The 20,542-nt window shown below is 31.6% G+C and overlaps 2 protein-coding genes across 6 annotated transcripts; one reads left to right on the top strand and one right to left on the bottom strand.

Annotated features, from left to right (window-relative positions):
- LOC105166462 (pentatricopeptide repeat-containing protein At2g17210) lies at positions 3,059-8,561 on the top strand. 5 transcript variants are annotated; one of them, XM_011085827.2, is made up of 5 exons: positions 3,059-3,323; positions 3,845-6,264; positions 7,051-7,246; positions 7,549-7,703; positions 8,322-8,561. In XM_011085827.2, the coding sequence occupies exon 2, from the start codon at positions 4,010-4,012 to the stop codon at positions 6,236-6,238; it is 2,229 nt and encodes a 742-aa protein (XP_011084129.1). In that variant the 5' UTR covers positions 3,059-3,323; positions 3,845-4,009; the 3' UTR covers positions 6,239-6,264; positions 7,051-7,246; positions 7,549-7,703; positions 8,322-8,561. The 5 variants fall into 5 exon arrangements, with proteins under 5 accessions (XP_011084129.1, XP_011084130.1, XP_020550946.1 ...); XM_011085828.2 differs by lacking the exon at positions 8,322-8,561 and having other exon boundaries at positions 7,540-8,303; XM_020695287.1 differs by lacking the exon at positions 8,322-8,561 and having other exon boundaries at positions 6,901-7,246; positions 7,549-8,302.
- On the bottom strand, positions 11,039-12,422 carry LOC105166461 (calmodulin-like protein 3). Its single transcript, XM_011085825.2, has 2 exons — positions 11,606-12,422; positions 11,039-11,466 (listed from the first exon to the last, which is right to left on the bottom strand). The coding sequence occupies exon 1, from the start codon at positions 12,303-12,305 to the stop codon at positions 11,646-11,648; it is 660 nt and encodes a 219-aa protein (XP_011084127.1). The 5' UTR covers positions 12,306-12,422; the 3' UTR covers positions 11,039-11,466; positions 11,606-11,645.

Below are 20,542 nucleotides of genomic sequence, written 5' to 3'. Positions count from 1 at the left end.
TCTGAATTTGATGTAATCCTGTCTTTTTGTGTGTTTGCTTAACGTTCTAGGTTGACGAAAGTGGGAATTGGTATCAGAATAGAGGAACTGATTTTAAAGTTCCTCTTATTGATTATCTTAACGATGGTGTAATGTTGTGGGAGCCAAAACATGTATGACATTATCTTTCTGTGCATGTCGATAAGGTGGGATGTTGTCCAAGTTGCTATGTTTGTCCGACTTATCTAATTTCTATTTCATTTTTAAGATAATTTATTGGCGAGCATGCTAGATACACTCTGAACTCATTGATTAAGCCTTTTCTTCAAGTGGCTCGGGTGGTGGATAGATAAAGGGTAAAAATGGTGATTGATATTGGTGAAGGTGGATTTTTTTTATTGTACTGCATATTTATTGTCAAAATAATTCTGTTTATGCTGCTTTTTCCTGTTGAGAGAAGAGGTTTGAAAAGATCATGTGATGATACTCTGTTTTTCTTAATTTCTTCCAGTTCCCACTTCTCTTGCATTCCCCTCATTGCCTGTAAGTAATTCATCTCTTGTAGAAGGGACTTGGGGACAAATATACATCGTGATTCTTGAACCTGATGCTGCTGATTATAAAGGGGATGGCATTATAGAATCTAACTTGCAAAAGAGACCCCTTCAATGTTATTACAGGGAGCACTCTATCTTTGAGGTAATTTTTACTCATAAAATGATAACTTGAACAAAAGCACCCCAATCCTCTTGGGGATGAAATGGTTTTGATGATTGACAGTTAAATTCTTTAAATATTTTGTAAATAAATGATTTAAGGATGGGTTATTCAACTGAGTGAATGTATGATAGTTGAATTTACATTTTGCGACAGTAGCAACAGGTGGTGAAAATTATAGGAATTGGTTCTCCAATGGACCTGAACCCCCCAAGACTTGGAAGGGATTAAGCATCATTTCTCGTCATCTCAATATAGCTACCAGCATTAAACTAGTGAAACAAAAGAAAAAGCATCTCGAACAAAAAATAATAAAATTTCGACGCATAAAAATTTGTGATATGTTTACTGACAACATCCTACTAAAAAAATTTCACGTCAATTTTCCGATTTTTTTGTTTTCAATGGATTTTTTCAAGAGCCTCAATCTTGTAATTGATATTCGTCAGAAATTTATATACAGTCATAAAAGAATTTCCATCACTCTTAAATCTGTTTTTGTAGTAATAAAAGCCATGTAATAGTTATTATTTACTTAGATGGGGGCTCAAATTATAAGTTGAGAGATCAAAGGTTCCCTCACACACAATGAAATTGTGAATAATCTATTCTGAGCTGTGGCATATGGTCTGTGTTATGCAAATACGGATAGTAAAGACATAATGTAAATTGATCATATCGAAACCATCACCCTCTCTGTTTTAATATATTAACATAATTCATCTTATTTGAAAAAATATTACCAAGTTTTTTTTTTCTGTCTCTATATTTTTTTAATTTTCAATCAATATTATTTTATCTTAATTTAACTAATTTCGTATTTCACTTTTAGTAAACCAATGGATAACTAAAAAAGATTAATTCATAAAACATTCAATGTGTATTTATAATTTTAATATTTAAAATTCAGGGCAAAAAAACATGCTATTAATATTGATAAATTTAAAAAATTCTTTTCAAATGGAGTGATTGAATCCTATTTTCAAATCCTCTCCACAAATTCAATTCCGAAGAAAAAACTCGAGTTTATATTGATAAGAGCTTTAGTCTTTCTATGAAATTAGTAATTTATGGCACACTTTATGTGTTGCAAATTCTATAATATTATTTAACATAAAATATTTATAAACTGCTTATTATTTCATATGGTACATACAAAATGATGAGTCAATTTAAGAAAATGAAGACAAAAAAAAGATGCATAAAATTCAAAAAATAAATAAATAACTATTAAAAGATAATAAAGAAGCGGGAAGTTAGATGAATAAATAAAAAAATTAAATTAAATATTTTAAAAAATAAACCAAAAAGAAGAGACACAAAAAAAGATATTATCCCTAATTAATATGTAGTATAGATATTAGTGAGGAATATATATTCCACAACTATATATTCATTTGATCTTGTTTAAATTTAATTTGAATTTTCGCGTAATCTATTCCAACCATTTTATAATAATATAATTTAATAAACTTATCATATAAACAAGAATATAGAAACACCTAACAAGATTTTCTAGTAAAATTTAAATTAATAACATATATATTGAAATATTTAAAAAGTTTTTCCACTACATATTCAATATAGTTGACTTAAATATTCAATTTATGCCAAACTCAAAATAAAATATTTTACTTCAGTTTTCTTTTGAATTCATTACTTTAAGTTTTAATTCCAATATTTGAAAAAGATACGCAAATAAAATTTAAGATTGTTTTTCTTTATTTTATATTTCATACTTACAACAGCAAAATGTTACTTACGCAAAATACATCATATGATAAAGTGGAAGCAGTGACTAACGTGATTTATCGTGGATAATTACATTACACTCCCTAAAATATAGTAAAAATACAAATTAAGATCTTGTCTAATAAAATTTTAGTAAAATTAATTCGATTATAAATTTTTATTCGATAATTTACTTTTGAATTTTTGGTCGAGTGTCTATATATATATATAATAAAATAAATATGTCTTCTCATTTAAAACAGACAAATTTCATTTAAAATTGTACCTTGTTCTGAAAGATACGATCATTTCCAGAAAGACATACTATTACAAAAAAATAAATATGATAATAATTTATTTATTTTTGTTTTTTTATATAATATAAGTGCTTTTATATATAAAATAACATCATAATAATATAATACAAGAAACGTGTGCAAGATTTTGAATAATTATAATAAAATTAAAAAAATTAAATTTATATTAACTGTCAAAACACTTGATATATATGTATGCATAATTTCAAAATTTTATTATATGCTATTTTCTAATTTAAAAAAATTGAAGATAAAATAAACAAATATATTAGATATTCATGGATGCAAATTCATCGAGAGAGTAAATTAATTAAAGCAATGGATATATTATGAACAAATAAATATGTTTAAGAGTAATTTTTTGAATTAAAAAATGTGGCAGATGTTAACTCCAAACAGCTAAAACAGTGTTTGATAGAAGCACAATGTTCAGAGTAGTGAATTAACAATAGGATTGGTGCTCTGCTTACATATTGGGAGTTGGAGGCTGAAACTGCGGAGTGATGAGGTTGTGGCGCTGAACAGGCAGCACGGCCGAAGAGGATATCGTGGCTGTGTAGGTAGATTGAACGACTTCTGGTAATCTGTTTTTCTTTTTGTTTACTGTTTTCTGTGATGAGTTTATGCCTGTGCTGTGTATCTGTACTTTGCCCACCATGTGTTTGTATTTACTACCGGATGCCCAAATATGAAGAACAATAGCTAATTGTATGATGAGTAGATAAAGTGTGGAAATGCTTGAGGTTTGTTCCATCACTAACACAGGATTAGAGGAGGAAATGGGAGAGTTATTAGGAAACATGTTGTAAGGTTTAGTACTTCTTGTATTTAGAATTACCGAGGTAAATTGACTGAAATTAGATCATGTATGGGACAGGAATAGTTTGAGGTATAAGGACAAGGGAGGTAGATGGCTTTACAACAGATTATTTTCTTTTTCTATTCAACTACATTTCGTTTCTTTCTGTTTATTTGAAATCCAAGACTACCTCTGATCGTTCAGTAATTCGATGGGTGGATTTTTCCTATCCTGTTCGCTTTATTGCATATGGTTCAGCTTCATTATATGTGAGAATAAACAAGAAAAAATATTCATGCAGGTCATTTTTTTTCTGCAAGTAAAATTGTGAGGTGGAGCTTCTTGTGGCAGGGTGGCTGCAGAAATTTATAAACAGAAAGGAACTTGCATCCAATAGATTCTTTATATGTTACGGTACTTGATGCTCCTCCATTCCCTTTAAGGAGGTGTTGAATTGTTTCACGGTATGCGTTTCTCAATTATCCCGGCAGATACCAATATCCGCAATTTGTATCATAAAATCAAAGAATCATCAGTGAATGGAAGATGGGAAGAGGTATTTTCCCACTACAGAAAGATAAAAAGAATGGGAGTTCAACCCATAGATCATTCAATTTTCCCTCACACTCTCAAGGCTTGTTGTGCTCTGTCGTGTACACTTGGAAAGTCTGTCCATGCATCCCTGCTTAAGCAGGGATTTGATTCATTCAGTTTGGTGGGAAATTCATTGATGCACTTTTATTCGAAATCTGGAGAATTGGCCTCTGCATTGGATGTTTTTAACTGCATTAAGATGAAAGATTCAGTTTCATGGAATATAATTCTCCATGCGCATCTTGATGAAGGTGCATTTCAGGAAGCATGTGATTTGTTTATTCAAGCTAGAGCCTTTGGTTTTGAGCCCAATATCTCGAATTTGGTGCTCATAGTTCAGGCTTATCGCAGGATTGGAGCTTTTATTGATGCCAAGAAATTTCATGGTTACTTGCTTCAAAGTGGGCTGTGGAGCCTAACTTCAGTACAAAATTCTCTTTTGGGTATGTACACAGACATTAGTATGGAATATGCTGAAAAACTTTTTCATGAAATGTATGAGAAAGATGTAATTTCTTGGAGCGTGATGATCGGTGGTTATGTGCACAGTTACGAACCTATGTTTGCTTTAGAGACATTCAAACAGATGGTCACGGAGTTTGGGGTTGAAGGGGATGGACAAACCATGGTAAGCGTAATCAAAGGCTGTGCTAATTTAGAGGACATCAGAATGGGAAAATCAATTCATGGCTTTGTAGTCTTAAGAGGTTTAAATTACGATTTGTTTGTCATGAATACTCTAGTTGACTTTTATTGCAAGTACGGTGACGTGGATTCTGCTGCTACAGCATTCAGGGAGATCACTCATAGGAACATAATATCATGGAATTCTTTGCTATCTGGATTTGTTCATAATGAGAAGCATGGAGAGGCACTGACATTGTTTGCTTCAATGATGAAGTCAGGAGTTGATGCTGATGAGGTGACTCTGGTTAACCTACTTCAAATATGCAAAGTATTAGGAGATCTGCGTCAATGCAAGTTGGTTCATTCTAGGGTATTTCAGGGAGGTTTCCAATCAAATGATCTGGTCATGAATTCTTTGATTGATGCATACGCGAAATGCAATCAGATCAAGCTTGCATGGAGAGTATTCTGCCAAATGAAAAGACCAGATATTGTTACCTGGAGTACAATAATCTCAGGTTTCACTCACAGCGGCATGCCGGATGAAGCAATTGCTCTTTATCGGGATTTGAGATTTTCTCTAGAAAACCCAAACCCAAATCCTGTTACCCTGTTGAGCCTTCTTGAGGCTTGTGCACTTTCTGCTGAACTTGGAAGATCAAAATGGGCCCATGGCATTGCCATTCGGATGGGCTTGGCATCAGATGTAGTAGTTGGGACTGCTATACTTGATATGTACTCTAAATGTGGGGCTATACACGCATCAAGAAAGGCCTTTGACCAAATTTCAAGGAAGAACATTATTTCATGGAGTGCAATTATTGCCGCATATGGCCTAAATGGATTGCCACACGATGCTCTAGCTCTGCTTTATGAAATGGAAGTTCATGGTTTGAAGCCCAATCCAGTAACAATTCTCTCAGTTTTATCTGCATGTTGCCATGGGGGATTGGTTGAGGAGGGACTCTCTATATTCAAAGAGCTGGCAAACAAGCATGGTACTGAACTAAAGTTAGAGCATTACTCGTGCCTTGTGGATTTGCTGGCTAGAGCCGGAAACCTTGATGATGCGTTGGAACTAATTAAGTCTATTCCTTTTGGCATGAAGCCCGGTGCTAGTGCTTGGGGTGCACTTTTGAGTGCCTCTAGGAACTATGAGAACGGAAAATTAACTGCAGGTGCTCTTTCTCAGATTCTTGAATTGGAGCCATCAAACTCTGCTGGTTATTTACTTGCATCAAACATGTATGCCACTGGAGGTTCATGGATGGATGCATCCAGGATGAGATGTTTGATGAAGGAAAGAGGTATAAAGGTGGTGGCTGCTTACAGCTTGGTTCATGTAAGTAACAAAGCGTATACTTTCACTGCAGGAGATAAGTACCATCATATGTCTCATTTGTTCTGCCCCGTCATTGAGCAATTGCATTCCTGTATGGGGATGGATATGGGAGCAAGACTACCAACAACTTAGGAGCAGAGTCCTTTTATTTCATGCAGGTTAAGAAAGATTCCTTGTGAACCCCAATCCCGTTTCCTTTTCTTTCTTTTTCTTAAATGCGAGGTCTAAATTATGCTTTCTTTCCTCTCCTAGTTGCTGATTACATCCTTAGTATTGATGTTCTCTGCATGCATTTTTAGTTTCTAGAGAAAAGGATTTAAAGATTTTGTATTGTCCTAAATTGAAGTTTTCTCATTAAGTGTGATTTTTATGGAACTTCATTTTAGGGAAAATTCTGAGAAGATGAAGGATTCACTGATAGGACCATAACTCAGCCTATCACCATTTTCTTTTTCTATTTTCTTAAGGGTGAGGAAGAGAGAGAAGGCTGGAGGTAGTGAAGATGGAGAGGGAGAGGCTCATTCCATAACAAATGGAGAGGGACTAGAGGTCCATTCTGTAATAAATCTGCATACAATTGACATGATGATATCATAAAATGTCACATCTGATGCTACTCGACTTAGTTGTTTAACATCTTGGACATATTTTCTTCAGAAGTCCACCAGGAGTCTAGTTATCATTTGAAAGGGGACCATGCCTGCTAGAGTAAATTAATACTCTGCAAAATCATTTGAGTATTCTACTGATTTTTTTTTATTGTTTTTCTTAATAACGTTTGGTTTTTCTTTCAGTTGTAGGCAATATGCAGAACTAAATTGCATTTTCTTCAGTTTGGAACAAATTCTGATATCACTTGCTGGTTTACAACGGCAGCCCTCAGTTATCTTAACTCTATAAGCTCTAGTTTGAATTCTCATGATAAAGCACTTTTTTGAATGTAGAGCTCCTAAAGGCAGTTCTTCCAGGAGATCTTGTCAGACGGTCACTCATATTCCAATATCAAGTGAGAGTAAGGATGGAGCATTCCAGAAATTTCTTCTCCAGGAAACTTCCATTTTCTGAGGCTTGGATCAAGTTCAGGCATAGAGAACCAGCAATTCATCTTCTGTTTCTACTGGCATCCTGCTTATCTCTAAGGTATTACTCTCTTTCTCTCTCTCTCTCTCTCTCTCTTTTTCTTTTTCCCCCTGTTTTTTGCCTTGGTGCTGATATTTGCAACCTTAGTCATGTATCAACATCAATCCCCTACCTGTTACCCAGCCGAAAAAACTCTGCAAGTTGCAAGATCCACTTCAAGTTGGATTGGCGACTTTTCAGTGTAAAAGTTTACCCTATATTCCATAAGGGTTCATGTTGACTAGTGATGCTAATTTTCTTTATGCTTATTGCCTATTGATACATGATGTACTTCAATGATTACATATCTTCAGCTATTGCAGGCAGGCTGTCAGCTGATTCATCCAGACCAACGAAGCTGCTACTATCTGATGCAAGAAGATGCCACCATGTCCTTAAGAGCCCAAGACATTGACCATTGATTTCCAGCTATTACAGACAGGCTGTCAGCTGAATCATTTAGAGAAAGGAGTTTGATGTAAGTCAAACAAGCTGCAACCACCTTCAAGGATTAACTTTGAAATACTGCTGTCTGTTTCCAAGCTTTTGTTCAGAGACCAGATTTCAATAACTCGGTTAATAATTGCAGAAAACTAGGATTTACTTATCTAGTCTTGAAATTAATTAGGTTGATTCATGGCACCTGAAATCAAACAATTTACATTTAACAATAGTTTGTCTGTATATATCCTCCCATTAAGGACTATTGATATGGGTAGTCAAGGTATTTGTCCAAGCTGAATCATCTGCCTTATTGTTTAAAAAGCCTTTTTACCGAGAAAAGGTTGTCCAATTGTATACACCTGCAATGGCCTTCGGTTGGGGACTATATAGTTTACTGTCTTCCATTATTAGTTTCATGCGTTTCGGTAAAATCTATGTTATATGCTGAATCTCAGTTACTCAATGGTATTTATCCTAATTCTGCAGGAGCCAGTTATTTATTTATTTATTTAAATAAATAAAATTTTATTTAAATTTTCACTTTCAGCATATTCACTCACTAAAGATAGGAGCTATATTATTACAAGGTAGATGAAAATTTTACATTATACTGAAACCTTGTATAATTATTGTGCTTTAATTTGTTCTGCAGGCTCTCTTATTGACGCTTTGAGTTTCTATCGAATTCTTGTCACAATGTATATCATACTTGCCCAAAGTGTGAGAAATTCTTACCTTTGCACACGAATGTAAGTTCCTATTCTATTGTAATAAAGGGGTGCAACATGAGTGGTCGAGCTTGAGTTGAACTCCAAATATTCTTGCAATTCTTTTTCTTCTCTTTCTCAATATTTTTGTATTTTTAGTTTCTTTGAGTATTTTATATGTTAAATGCAATACTATAATGTATAATATATTAGAACTATTCAATCAATATCTCAATTTTTTTTAATTTTATTTAAATTTTCACTTATCTGTTATGTTTTTGAAATAGATAAAATAAGATTAATCGATGATTTAGTAATTTTTTACACCCTTTATTTATTTATTTTTAAGCAAAGTTTAGTTTTTGTTAAGTTGTGCTAAAGCTTGTTAATACGCATAAATTAATACTAAAGAGAACAGCAATAGTAACAATAATTGAAGTTTTTATATATTTCCATTAATATTGTATAATTTGTATATGTTTTGATGCGTGTAAAAATGCACGTATTGAATAAATGATGAGAGGGGAAAAATACGGTGTTCGGCCCACTTAGAGCGGGAAGTGGTGAAATAAGTGTAGAAGATAAAAACGGTTAAATGAATGAAGAAAAGAGTGCTATTGCTTGATTTTGTGTACAATAGAAAGAATGTATGAAATCAAAGGTCAAAGTACAAAATTACAATGCTCTTTTAAGCTAATATGGTAGCAAAAAGGTGAAAATTGTAGTAGGTAGGCTTAAAGTGTAAAACATATATCAAAATGTTTGAAAGCGTGAATGTACCTTTATGTGAATATGTCCTTTTCCCTCTTGGGAAGCTCTATTTATAGGCAACAACAAGATTATTAGAGAAGGTTAGGAATTTGGCGGAGTACGGCCTGAAAGTTGTTAGATAATGTTGGTGCACAGTTCCCAACAATTGGCTGATCCCCCAAATTTGGGTGATTGTTGGAGTCTGTTGTGGATAAGGATGTTGTATTCTCGGATGTTCAGGGAGGTAGTTCAAGAGACCCGTCTCAGAGTCCAATCTTTTTAGAATATATAATACTTCTCTTTGGGAGCACCACATGTCCATGAGGGGGCTGTTGGTCCTTATTTGAATCTATGAGGGGAGCTTCCAAAGGTCCTGCGTGGCCGCCACTTAGGAGCCTATGATGCCTTTTTGGATCAAGGCCCTTTCGAACTTGGATTGACTGAATTTCTATTTTTTAGGGGGATGCCTCCCTATCCTCCTGGACCTTCTCTCGAACTAGGCCCTCCTGGGGGCACCATGAGCCTTTAATTTTATTTTTTTTTATACGATGTTGAATTTGATTTTAAAAGTAAGCTCATAAAGTGTTTGGATAAAATAAGATCCAACAAGCATTTATTAATTTCAATGACTATTTTTAGTTATATATAATTTATAACGTCTAAAAAGAGAAAAACAATTGAATTTGCAATGTTTATTTGTAAGCACCACATCGTTTTGTTAATTGCAATAATGTTTATTTGCTTTATGAATTATTAATTTGACAAGGGCGAATTATGTATAGTTACATGAGAGAGAGAGAGAGAAATTTACTTTTTTAGAAAAATTTTATGCTATCCAAAATATTTTATTTTGAAATTTTATAAGTTTTTATAAATTAAAAAAATGCCAAATAAATGTTGACATCTTAAAAACTCTTAAATATCTTATAAGATGTTTTGAGAAACTTTTAAACTTGCCAAACACCCTCTAGTTTTAATAATATATACTATTATAAAAGAAAATTCTTTTGTCGTACGAATTTTTGAATACCCAAATTTACTTTTTGATTCATTTTTTCATTTAAAACAAAATTAATTCGGTCAAAATAGTAAATTCAATATTTTTTAATAATTACATAATTATATTTTTTTTTCTCTTAACCCACTACTTCATTTTTTTTCCCTCCCAAACTTCCATATTTTTAAAAAATCTATAATTATAATATTTTTCTTCTCTCACATTCTCCATAATTTTTTACTCACAAGCTTTCATATTTTTAATAAATTAATAATTACAATATATTTTTTATACACAATTTTAATAATTTCTTTTCTATGGCAATAATATTGCACTTGGGACTCCTTCATGGTGAGACCAACTTGAATAAGTCATTAACTTAAATTAAATAAGAACATATATTTATCAACATTTGACAAAAATCTCAAGTTTTTCCGATTGGATTTCTTATTGCATCTTATATTCCATTTCACATATTTACACTCCATGAACACATATCATGTCACAAATTTTATACACGTGACATGTATATATTGAATGAAATACAACAGAATTTGCAATAGAAAATCCAATTCGTGAATTTTTGTCGTCGAAATTTGTGTTAGGGCCTAATAAGGTAAAACTTTTAGAAAAATGGTAAATTAATTTAGAAAAATTACATGATTTGGCTGGAAATTAATGTCTAAAATTTATTGGAAGAAGTAATTTGAAGTTAATTGAAAAAATAAACAATAACTTATAAGTGATCGATATTGTCTAAACATATTACAAAAGAATTATTGGAAGCAGACATAAATTAAGATTAATGTAAAACACAAGTGTAGTAGATTTTGTATATAAGAAAAGAATTCTTTTAAATATAATAAATGAATGAATGATGAGTAGTACTGCTGCAGGCTAATTAACTCAGTGAGGTGAGAAGAACATGAATGGATTGTTGGCTGCTATTCTAGTAATAACTCAGTTCATAGTTGACCTCAACACCAATCCAAACTCTTTTATGTTAATAAAAATAACATCACCAATAATGCTAAAATCATGACTACATATACAGAAAACAAAGAAGAAGGGGAAAAAAAAAAAAAAAAAGAAGGTGAAAAAAGGGCAAAAATCATGAATATTTGAATCAAGAATGGTTTGTTCCCTAAGCCTTAATTATTACCCCTCCCCCACCTTCATCATCCACTCATAAAAGAGTAGCCATCCATGGCCTTTATCATGAATCAATGCTTCATTCCTTGCATCCCAGATTCTTGTTTTCCAATCATTTTCTTGCATGCCTGTTGCAGGTTTTATGTCAAGCAGCAGTGTCGGAGTTTTTGAGGACGTACGATGATGGCCACCTTAACAAAAAATCAAGATATGTAATGATGATTGATGCCCAGGCTTTGATGATCAGTTGGTCGAGCGAGGGTGAAGGAAGGAAGAAAGAAGATAGAAAAGAAAGAACATGTATGTACACTGCAGCCTAGGGGGATTAACCTGCTGGAAATTAATGAAAATGGAAGGGATGAATGTTGGATTAATTGGTGAGAGCAGCGAAGCCTCCACCTCTCATCATCTGCTTGAACTCCGAGAAGTTGACCATGCCATCGCCGTCGACGTCGACCCTCATGATCATCTGCCTGCAGTCCTCCGCAGCCTTCCCTTGCTTCAGGCCCAGAGACACCAGCACGGATTTCAGCTCGTCCACGCTGATGAATCCATCTCCGTTCTGATCGAAGACGTTGAACGCCTCCTTCATGTCTTCCTCCTCGTCACGCTCGTCCATTATGGTTTGGTACAACGTCCCGAACTCATCTATGTCGACGCAGCCATCTCCGTTAATGTCCACCTTATCGATCATCTGAGTTAGCTCCTCGTCCGGGATGGAGATCCCCATGTTGTGCAGAGAATCACTGAGCTCCTGTTTGGTGATCCTCCCGTCCCCGTTCCTGTCGAACATCTGGAACACCCTTTTCAGCTCATTGGGATCCATTCTACGATGAATTACAATACGGGACGATGGGACGATGGACGAGGACAAGGCCACAGTAGGCTCTTTCTTAACCTGTTGTTGTTGTTGTTGTTGCTGTTGGTATGGGTACCAAGAAGATGGGAGGTATGCCCTCAACTTCTTGGGCACCAAATAGGAGAGTATTAGGTTGTAGACAAGGAAAATCCTGAGCAAAATGGTTGGCATTGCACCTCAATTTGATGTATGTTTGTAGGGAGTGTGTGTGGTGTGTGTTGAGGGATCAGTTGGAGAAAAACTTGGAGAATGACTTGGGAATAAGGGATGGTTCTAAATAGGCGGAGATATCCAATGATGGGAATTCATTAGAGCTCTGTGTGTGTGTGTGTGTGTGTGTTGGAGCTTTTGGATCTGTCAATTCACGCGTATTTGGATTCTTCTTAATTCATACATTTGCATTAAACTAATACTTCCTAATTCTTTTATTTCCAACATTACATTTTCAGTCTTGTAACTTTTGGTCATTGGTACTTTTGGTCTCGTAATTTACTCTTTTTATATATTTAATTTTTTTTTGATGAATTTAATCATGAACATTTCGCATTTGGATATTTTTTTTGACAAACTCAGTCACTCGCTGCCAATTTTACTCATAACGACCTATAATTATAATCTGAAGAATGAGATCTATTATAGTTTGAGAGAATCAAAATTATCGAAAAAAGATTAGATGTTAGATATTTAGAACTGAACTCGTCAAAATACGGACTCAATTTGTAAATAAAATAAATTACAAAAATTAAAAGTACTAACAATTTAAAATTACAGAACGAAAAGTGTAATTTGGGCTTTATATTATTTTAATATACGAAAACGCGTTGGCTATAATTGTGGGCATTTGGTAAGTTGGCGTGTTTTATAAAACAAATAATAATAATAGAGTGGTGGGGGACCTAAAGTTGGTGAAAAAAGAGGGGGAAATGACCGTTGATAACGGATCTAAAGAACAAAGACGTTGGGGTGTGAGCCTGGTTTGGGCCATAGCTCAAAGGCCGGCTGGACAAAACGCGTCATTTGTGGGCCACATCATACCTCAATTTTTAATTAATTGCATCCAATTATAAATGATTCGACTCAGATATTTTTAAATTTATTTGAATTATTATTAAATTTAAAAAAAATTAATTGTATCAAATGTTTTTTCTTAAAGAAAAATTTGAAATTACACTTACACTTTCTTTGAAAATTTACTATTTACATTTAATTTTATTTTATTAGAATTTGGACAAGAAATATTAATATCGACAGAGACTTAGGATTTACACCTTTTTTTTTTCTTGGTATTTAATATTCCCCTTTTTGTCTCAGTATTTGATATTTTCAAAATTGAGACGTATAAGAAAATTAAGTGGATTGCACTTTTGTGTATCTAATCTTGGATACAAAGAGTATTTTTCGCTATGTGGGTAGATTGTAATGAATTTTCCTGAGCTGACAGAATTATAAATACTTCTCATTATTTTAAAATATTTAATATTCTTCTTAATGTTTGAAAATTGTGTAATCCTTGTTTAGAAGTTGAAAATTGTCTACTTTGTCATTAATATATTTTTTAAAAAAAATTATAAAAACGTCAAACGAAGTGGATGGAAAAATTTGAAACATTATGAAACAAAATTGTCCAGTACTTAGTCCATGAAAATAGTTCGAACTTTTTTAAATATAAGTAAACTTATAATATCATAGTCCACATGGACATTTTGGTCAATTACCATTAATTGTCATGATTAATAATAAAAGAATCATAGCAAATAGTCATTAACCACGTCCATATTGACCGTGGTTGCGAGGGTGGCTAAAACATTTGTCATGACTTTTTTTTACCTTGGCTCTTTTAGCCATGGCAAATAACTTTTTCTTAATAGAAAAATCTATATTTTTGCAACGATTTTATTTAATCGTGGTTAATAAAACTTATTTACCATAATTTTTAATCTGTAGCTATTAAAATTATAGTAAATAGTCATTTTGTTTTTTAATGTACCACAAAAAATGAATTAAAAGCCTAATTATATATATATATATATATATGCATATACGTGTGGGATCACTGTCTTTTTGTATGGCCCACCAAAATTTTGTATTTTATAATAAAAGGACATATATAAAAATTAAATGAATATCTAATATTATGAAGTAAGTGCAGGCCAATAATTAGCTATTAATAATTTGATTATGATCTCAGTTTAGTGTTTGGCAACCTCTAAAAGCTTAACTCAATTTGGCTTCTTTTATTACCTCTAAATCCAAAACAAATTGCTCTTATCCAAATGATTATATGTGTCTAATTTACCAAACTAGACATTAATCACTGTATTTATGAATTATTAGTAATATGAGCATTGTGGGTATTATTAGTTTTTTTTTTTCTTAAGAAAAAATATATATGTATATGAAGCATGTAGTACCGTATTCTATGCAGGGACTCCTGTATCGATCAACGCGACAATGACTCTATATCAGAAGTTGATGCAGACAAATCAAGCATTCGGGTGGTGAATCAGAGCAAAGGAAGACCCTCGTGGGAAGAACAAAGACGGAAAATCCAAAATCCGTCTCTTGAGATCAAATGCTATCAATCTTCAAAATCTGTCCCTCTATTCAAACAAATTTAGACAAGATCCATCTTTGAATCTGTCTTTATATCAGTCTCTAAATTCGTTAAACTCCCAAAGATAATCCACATAGATACAATGCTTTAGATTCATAGTGCACGTATTCACTAGCAAAGAGAACAAATGAAATTACTCCCTCATGCCTTAAATAATTATATTATTCTCAATATATTTTAGTTTTTTTATTTTAAAAAAGATTTTATTAAGTAAAGAATTTAAATCAAGAGTGGAGGAATAAGTTGATATATATAATAGAGCACAACAAATATAATATCAAAACAACTTATATATACTTTTGGGGAAAGAAATTGAATATATATATATATATATATATATGCTTAACCAAAATTTTAACACTTTTAGGAAAAAAGATTAAAAAATGTATCTTTGTCATATTTTTTGTGTATTTAAAAAACGGATATGTAATTATCAATTTTATCTAAAAAATTAAATAGTTAATAACTTATTTATATTACCACAATCAACAAAAAATTTATGGTAAATTACAATTTGTCATTCGAACTATGCTCACTTTTACTCTTTGACATCTAATTTTTTTTTTGTCTCAATTTATCATTTCAACTTTGCGAAATTTACACTTTACAATATATGATCTTTTTTTTTTTTTTTGCTGATTTTTTTCTCGAAAAAACATCACATGTTGTGCATATGTGACAAATATCTCATCACATAACCCTTAAATATCATATGTGCACTGCATATGATGGTTTTTTTTTTTTGACAAAAATTTAGTGACAAATAGTTACAAATGACAAAGTGCAAAGTTTCGTAAAGTTGAGATGATAAATTGACACAAAAAAAAAATAGATGCCAAAATGTAAGAACGGTCATAATTTAGATATCAAATTGTAATTAACCCAAAAAATTAAATGAAAGTCTTTTGTGTAGTTATTGTACTCAGTCATTAATATATCTAGAGTATAGTTCAAATTGTAAAATAATTAAACAAAAAGACGTTACTTATGAATGAGTACAAAATAAATATACAAAAAACTTTCATATAAGAGATTTTTTTGTTGGGCTATTATGTTTATTGTATATCTATTATATATACTAACTTATTGCTCCAATTTTAATTTTAAAATTTCACTTATTAAAAATTCTTTTTAGTTAGAAAATAATTTGATGATGATTTAATGTGCAAAATATTAAAATATATTAAAAATAATATAGCTATTCAAGGTATGAGGGTAATTTTGTCCAACTAAAGAAGTAAGTATTATATTTGATAATTTAAAGGGGGTAAACGTTATATTAAAAATAATTCAGGGAGAGAAAGTGTATTTGGCCCATTTATTATTGATCAGATGGAAAAAAAAAAAAAAAAATTGAGCATCAAATGGAGAAATTCAAATGATGTGTTAGAGTTGTTAATAGAAAGATAGTACTATATTATTTGAGCTTAAATTTGTATTATAGAAGAACTATATGTAATTAATGATAGATTATTTAATGTTCGGCAAAACTATACTTTTGGTCATGTAATTTTAGTTTGTTAGTATTTTTTGTCCTGTAACTTACTCTATTTACATATTTAGTCCTTTTTTGATGAAAATAGTTTTGAACATCTCACATTTGGTCCATTTTTAACAAATTTAGTCATGTGTTGACAATTTTGATCTATTTTATACTGTAATAGATCTCATTTTTTATTTTATAACTATGAGTCATTAGGACCAAAATTGTCAATAGAGGACTAAATTTGCTAAAAAAGAACCAACTGTGAGGTGTTAATAACTAAATCTGTCAAAAAAAGGACTAAATGTGTAAATGAAGTAAGTTACATAATCAAAAATAATAATATCCTAAAGTTATAGGACTAAAAGTATAATTTTATCTTCATATTTTAGAAATTTATATATAGAGAGAATTTTGTTAAGGAAAAAGAAACATTAAGAAAGTAATAATATTTGGACTTTAAATAAAGAAAAATAAGAATATACGTCTGTTCAAAAAATATATTTATATAATACAAAGTTCGAAACTGATACTTTAAATAAATACATAAATTATAATTGATATGTATATGGCTATTAATCAATCGACAATTGATAGAACTCAAAACTCATCAGATTAATTTGTAATCTATACCAATATAAAAGAAAAGGTAATTTTCATCTACAAACGATGTTTTATGACATTACTGTATTAATTTTTTATCGTGTTAATAACACTTTTAAGTTGTTTTTTTTATTTATTTTTAATATGTGATCTGTTGGTTTATCTATTTTAATTATATTTATAATATATTTTAAATATAAAATATTATTCATTATATGCACGATCAGACGATGTGTCACGACGGCTAGTAATTAAAAAAAAAATAGGGTAATTAATGGCCTCATGTTTGGTGCTAAAGCATTTAATCAGATCACTCAATTCAATTGTAATGTTGAAATTTTCACTTAAATTCAGAACAGATTTGGCAATTCTCATCATATACTTTGGTCAGAATTTGGCAGTTCTAATTAGGTAATTAATTAAGGTGCTTAGGTCTTAAGTCAGAAACGGCACGTGCCAAACTCCCTATGATATTAAACCACTACTACGAAAGCACTTGATCAGGGGTGGCAACAGAATAGGTTTGGATGGATCGAGGATTTCCCTCATTAACTTCGGAAAGGACCTGCAACTCAAAACCCGCCTCGGCCCGGTTGTTTTTAAGTCTTATTACATTCTCCGGTACAAAATCCGTCGGGGTAGGTTTTAACTTGGTAAATCTATTATTTTTATTTTCTTTATTTGTTCTATAAATATATACATATATATACACATGATTTAATATATCACTTACAAATAAAACTGTTCATAGTCTAATTCAAATATTCAAGTCCAAAAAATAAATTTTTAAATACAAACAAAACAATCCAAATAATTCATAGCATCTTGAGGGAAATTATGGAATAGAACCAACTCATCATGCAATATATGTATATATATTGCTTACTGGATTTAGGCATTGAAGAGGCTGTTTATTATTATCTACTTGCATTGCCCCACATGCTCTCTGTCTCACTACCCCTCATTTCACTCGCAATAAATTTGTTATATGGCCTGCTTACATTTACACTCACATATTTATCGTCTATTTATATAAATTATCTTTGTCTATAGAAAATTTATTTATATACCAATAAGAAATGTCGACTCATGCACAAACCACCTTTGCTTTTTTCACAAAAAAAAAGAAAAAAAAACACATACACCCCAAAAATATCAACACATTACACAAATTGTCCCTGCTTTTTTGCTGCTAGGGGTGGTTTATGTAATTACGTAAAACAAAAAAGTGGTTTCTGTAAATAGATGATAGATCAGGAGTGTAAATATATTAGAAGATTATAGTCAAACATGATATTTGCCGTTAGTTTTGTTCGACATGTAGGGGGTGTTTGTAAATATTTATTTTAAACGTTTTATCAATTTATTGTTGAAAAGAATATTTTTATTTTACAGTTGTTGTTGTTTTTTTTTTTTTTTTTTCATGTAAAGGCTAATTGCATTGAAGAAATTTTTTTTTTTTTTTTTTTTTTTTTTTCATGTAAAGGCTAATTGCATTGAAGAAAAGAGATACAATACATCAATAGCATATGGTCTTAGCCAAGCAATCTTCCAGATTTTAAATACAACAATAATTTGCAAGAGATGGATCATAATTAGCTAATAATTTCTGTCTAGTATGCTCAATGATCAAATTAACCGACTCTCTTATAGAGTTTTGAAACTTTTAAAGTTACGTTCCAGTCAAATATGGTAAACAAGTGAGGCAAGCACAACCCGATTAGCCGCATGTAGCAGATGTCTACCCTCCACTTTATTGCTGCCCGTTGAATACGTGTATGCCAATGGTTAAAAGGCCAGTGCGATCTTATCTTCCCACACAAAAGAGTAAGACAAACGAGCAACATATGAGCACCGAATGCTCTTGATCCGAACATAGAACGCATTGCACGGAGTCAAGGGTGGACAGCTTCTACTTAAATTAAGTGATTTAAGCCAAAAATCACAAACACCTTCATATCACGTATGCACTAGTTAATAAATTATATAAATTAAGTTGTTTTCAGACATTCAAATTTTAATTTGTTTTTTTTTCCCCTAACTTTTACTGTAAGTCTTTTTACTATTTATTTCAATACAAAAGTACAAGTTATTGTGTGGAATCTGATGCGCAAGGTAGTTGACTTGACTTGGCAAAGTTAGGTGTAGAGCGGCAGCGACAGCAGAGCAGAGCCGAAAAGAAAAGCAAAGGAGGAAGAGACAGCGTCTGGTTCGGCAGATGATTTTATATGCAATTTCCAACACTGTGGGGCTCAGTACTCAGAAGCTGTCTCTCTCCTTTCTCAAAGCGTATGCCTTTTACTTCAATATTTTGCTTTGTAGGTGGAACTGCGGAGATGCCTCTTCTCAATCTCTTTTTTTTTTTTATTTAAACGAAAGGGTTAAATTTATTTGGACTCTTGTAATATGTAAAAATATCAAAAACTCCCCATAAAATTTTTAATATAAAAAATTATTCCTATATTATAAATAAATAATCACGTCGTCCTCTAATTAACTTGAGCCTATTTTTTAAAAACAATGACTATAATGTCCCTCCTAATCAACTGATCAAATTAGGCCTGTTAATAAATAATTATTTTAATTTATAATATATATAATTTATAATTATTAAAATATACTTTTAATATATATAATTATAATTTATAAAAAAAAAATTATTTCAGAATAATAATCATAACCCACCCCCCACCTGCCCACCCTAGGCCGGGCGATGCCGGTCATCTAAATTTGGGCTACAGGCGTCACCCAGAAGTAGAGGGCAATGCGGTCGCGAACCTGCTGCCGCCCAGGGTGGAGCGCCCCCTCCTCTACAGTCGCCGCCGCCGCTTCCTTTTTTTTTTTTAATGGATAAATTAATTTTTAATTAATTTAATTAAAATAATATTTTATTATATAAATAATTAAATAATTTTTATATAAAATAATATTTTAGTATTAATAATATATAATATTGTATATATTAGATGTGAGAGAAGGCAAAAATATATATAAAAAAAAAAGGTACTTTCATAGCCAGTTAGCAGTGGAAGCGCGTGTGCCCCAAATTTTGTATGGAGGGATTTTTTTAATTTTATTTTATATCTCATGGGGGATAATTGATATTTTAATTTCTATAGAATTTTTTTTAACATTTCTATTATTACAAGGGGGTCTCTAGATTTTTTTTCCTTAAAATAATATAATTTTTTATTATGATTAAAAAATAATAGTGGATGTTAATTAATTGCAAGTGCGTAATGACTATTAATTGTTGATTCTGCAGGCGAGGCTAGAAATTTGCTACAACTAAGAACTGTGCGATGTTTTAGTTACAGGTAAATTCATAAATTTTTTTGATTAATCGTGGTCAAAATTTAAATCATTATATTGATTTTGTTTGACCGTAGTGTATAGTATTTGTACATAATACATATATATATATATATACAAATGAGTTATATATAGAGCCTTAGATTAAAGTAAGCATATGATTAGGGTGTTATGATTCAATGTTTAGGATCGAAGATCTCGAATTTACTGTGGATTCGAGTCATTGTCAAGTGTTCAGTGAAGCTAAACATATATTTTAAACTATGTATATGATTAGAGTTATGTATGCATATTATATATCTTGAGTTGTGAGGACCACACATTAGGATATAGTAAATTATTAAGAATTAAATACACTTTACCCCCTCAACTGTATCAAATATAGTATTTACCCCA

The sequence above is a fragment of the Sesamum indicum genome, linkage group LG7 (assembly GCF_000512975.1).
Source record: "Sesamum indicum cultivar Zhongzhi No. 13 linkage group LG7, S_indicum_v1.0, whole genome shotgun sequence".
Taxonomy (NCBI): Eukaryota; Viridiplantae; Streptophyta; class Magnoliopsida; order Lamiales; family Pedaliaceae; genus Sesamum; species Sesamum indicum.
Note: the sequence above shows the minus strand (reverse complement) of the source record. Positions and strands in the feature narration are given on the sequence as shown.

Excerpts from the sequence above, each read along its gene's own strand:
- LOC105166462 (XM_011085827.2), top strand. The coding sequence starts at position 4,010 with ATGCGTTTCTCAATTATCCCGGCAGATACCAATATCCGCAATTTGTAT.
- LOC105166461 (XM_011085825.2), bottom strand. The coding sequence starts at position 12,305 with ATGCCAACCATTTTGCTCAGGATTTTCCTTGTCTACAACCTAATACTC.